Source organism: Ursus maritimus, unplaced genomic scaffold (assembly GCF_017311325.1).
Source record: "Ursus maritimus isolate PB19 unplaced genomic scaffold, ASM1731132v1 scaffold_3, whole genome shotgun sequence".
Classification (NCBI taxonomy): domain Eukaryota; kingdom Metazoa; phylum Chordata; class Mammalia; order Carnivora; family Ursidae; genus Ursus; species Ursus maritimus.
In genome coordinates, this window is record NW_024425563.1 from 70,785,399 (window position 1) to 70,788,460 (window position 3,062).

Consider the following 3,062-nt stretch of genomic DNA (forward strand, 5'->3'; position numbering starts at 1 on the left):
GAGAGAGAGAGAGAGAGAGAGAGAGAGAGAGAGAAAGAGAGGTCTATCCCCCCTGCTGTGGTTGGGCCCTCCAGTCCGTTTGCCCCCAGGGACAGAAGCTTTTGCAGGACCTGTGTTGTTAAAAGGAGACTGAGAAAAGTGAATGGCTAGTGAGGAAGCCTCAAGTTCCCAGGTGTGGCAAGGTTTCCACGGGGCCAGCTTTACAGGGGTGGCTGGGACGACGAAGCCGACGGCTGGGAATGGGCTGAGACGGGGGTCTCAGACGGTGGTCTCTCCCTGTTTGGTGTTGGTGAGCCTGGTATAGAACTTCCTCCAGGAGTTGAGGGTCTTGCCGGACCAGATCCAGAAACCCGACGTGATGCCCACGATCAGCGTCATAAGGTACTTGATCATGAAGACTGTGAAGTCTGGGCTCATGGGCGGGTGCGGCGGGGCGCCTCCACCCGCCTGGAGGTGGGGGCAGGGGATGGCATAGCTCTTGCAGCTCTGGGCCACCCAGCTGCGCTCCCACTGGTCCCGGAAGGCCTGCTCATAGAAGTAGCAGGCGATGACGATAGTGGCTGGCACCGTGTAAAGCACGCTGAAAACGCCGATGCGCACCATGAGCTTCTCCAGCTTCTCCGTCTTGGTGCCGTCGTGCTTCATGATGGTGCGAATGCGGAAGAGGGACACAAAGCCAGCCAGCAGGAAAGACGTGCCGATGAACAGGTACACGAAGAGTGGCGCCAGCACGAAGCCCCGCAGCGCGTCCACGTTGTTGAGCCCCACGAAGCATACCCCGCTCAGCACGTCGCCATCTACCTGGCCCAGCGCCAGGATGGTGATGGTCTTGATGGCCGGCACGGCCCAGGCGGCCAGGTGAAAATATTGCGAGTTAGCCTCGATGGCTTCGTGACCCCACTTCATGCCCGCTGCCAGGAACCAGGTGAGAGACAGAATCACCCACCAGATGGAGCTGGCCATGCTAAAGAAGTAGAGCATCATGAAGAGGATGGTGCAGCCCTCCTTCTTCGTGCCCTGCGCCACTGTGCGCGCCCCATCCTCGGAGAACTTGTCGTTACACACCACTCGGTCCTCCAGCAGGAAGCCGGCGATGTAGGCCACGGCCACTGCCGTGTAGCAGCCAGACAGGAAGATGATGGGCCGCTCCGGGTAGCTGAAGCGCCGCATGTCCACCAGGTACGTGAGCACCGTGAAGAGCGTGGAGGCGCAGCAGAGCACTGACCAGATGCCGATCCAGGTGCGCGAGAAGCGCAGCTCTTCCGGCCCAAAGTACATGAGCCCGTACACCTTGGTCGGCTCACAGGGCGCACCGCAGTCTTTCTCCCCCAGGAAGTGGTAGTTAAGGTAGGAGGGCACCTTGAGGGCGCGCGGGCACGAGAACTTGCCTCGCTCCGACGAGCCGGCGCCCCCCGGAAAGCCGCCGCCACGGTGCCCCCCGCCACCGTGCTGAGGGTTGCTGGTCCAGAACTCCGGCAGCAACGAGGGCGTCGGGGTGCCCTTGTCCGACGTGTTCTGGCCCACGCACAGCTCGCCGGCGCCGTGCACCGGGAACTTCTCGCACTTGAGCGTGTCGGGCCACTGGAAGCCGAACTTGTTCATGAGCGCCTCGCAGCCCTGGCGCGCGCGCTCACACAGGGAGCGGCAGGGCGGCAGAGCCTGCTCCAGCACGGTGCACACGGGCGCGTACATGGAGCACAGGAAGAATTTGAGTTCCGCGGAGCACTGCACCTTCACCAAGGGGTAGAACTGGTGCACCTCGAGGCCCGCATCCTCTTGGTTCGTGTGGCCCAAAAGGTTGGGCATGATGGTCTGGTTGTACGCAATGTCCGTGCACAGCGGGATGGAGATGGGCTGGCAGTAGCCGTGGTCCGGGATAGAGATGCCCCTCTCGCCGTTGTACTGTTGTCCGCTCTGCTGCTGCTGAGGCGGCGGCGGCGGGGGCTGCTGCCCCGGCCCGGGCCCCTGGCCCGGCCCCTGGCCCACCGCCTGTCCTCGGACCCCCAGCAGCAGCGGAGCCTCCAGCAGCCAAAGCAGTAGCAGGAGCCGGCGCGCCAAGCGTCCAGAGTCAGCTGGGGGGCGGCGACGGCTGCCCGCGTCCCCGCTCCCCTCCGCCACCCGTCCAGCCGGGAGCGCCCCGGCATAAAGTTCCCAGCTCGCGCGGCCGCCGGCGGCCCGGGACTTCTTAGGCGCCTCCTCTTCAGCCATACTTTCTCGGCTCCTTTCTTGGCGCCGCCCGGCTGAGGCTGGCAGTGGCGCAGCCGGCGGCGGCTCCCCCTGCGACCGGGGAGATTTCCTCCGCGCCGGTGCCCTCCGTCGAGCCCGAGCCGCGCTCAGCCCGCTCACCCAGCTCCTGCTCCGCGTCCCGCAGCCGCCGCCGCCGCGGAAACTTGCGATTCATGAAGCGTGGGCGGCGGGGAGAGCCCGGGTGGCTCCGGCGCGCCGGGGTCGCGTCCCGCCTTCCTGGCCCTTGGCTCGCTGGTTCCCGGCTGGCGGCGCAGCGCTAGTGGCCGCTGCCGCGTAGAGCGCGCAACTCTCCGCAACCCAGCGGCCTCGACTCCCCCCTGCGCCTCCGCCTCCCTCTCCGCCGCCGCCGCCTGACCATTTGTGTCAATCCCTCAACTCGCTCGCTCTCCGCTCTCGCGCGCGCCCTCGGACCGGTTTCCAGGCGCCCCGCAGTCTGTCTTTCACCAGGAGGGAGGAGCCTTGAAACCGACGCGGAACTGGAGGCTCAGGGACCGTCGCCCAATCGCGGCACTGGCTTCCCGGCGCAAAGGGCGCCCGCTGCCTGCCTCCCTGAGCGAAAGTCGGCGGCAGGCGGGAGGAGGCGGGGGCGGGAGGAGGAGGAAGTAGTAGTGGTGGCAGAGGCACGGCTCAGGCACAAAGACTGGGTTTGCTATGAAGCGGGACAGGCTTGGTTGCTTTTCCTTTTGCGGAAGAAAGGGCGAGGACTAGTAGGAGAATGGTCCCATATGCTGTTGGAGATAATGAATAGGAGTCGGCGGACCCCGGGACTTAGCTTTTCTTTTCTTTTATCCATTTTCATGTTTAAAAATCCTGCT

At 64.8% G+C, this 3,062-nt stretch overlaps 1 protein-coding gene across 1 annotated transcript; it reads right to left on the reverse strand.

Moving 5' to 3' along the window:
* Nucleotides 1–6: 6 nt before the first annotated feature.
* On the reverse strand, nucleotides 7–2,626 carry FZD1 (frizzled class receptor 1). Its single transcript, XM_008686304.2, has one exon. The coding sequence runs from the start codon at nucleotides 2,206–2,208 to the stop codon at nucleotides 259–261; it is 1,950 nt and encodes a 649-aa protein (XP_008684526.2). The 5' UTR covers nucleotides 2,209–2,626; the 3' UTR covers nucleotides 7–258.
* Nucleotides 2,627–3,062: the final 436 nt, after the last annotated feature.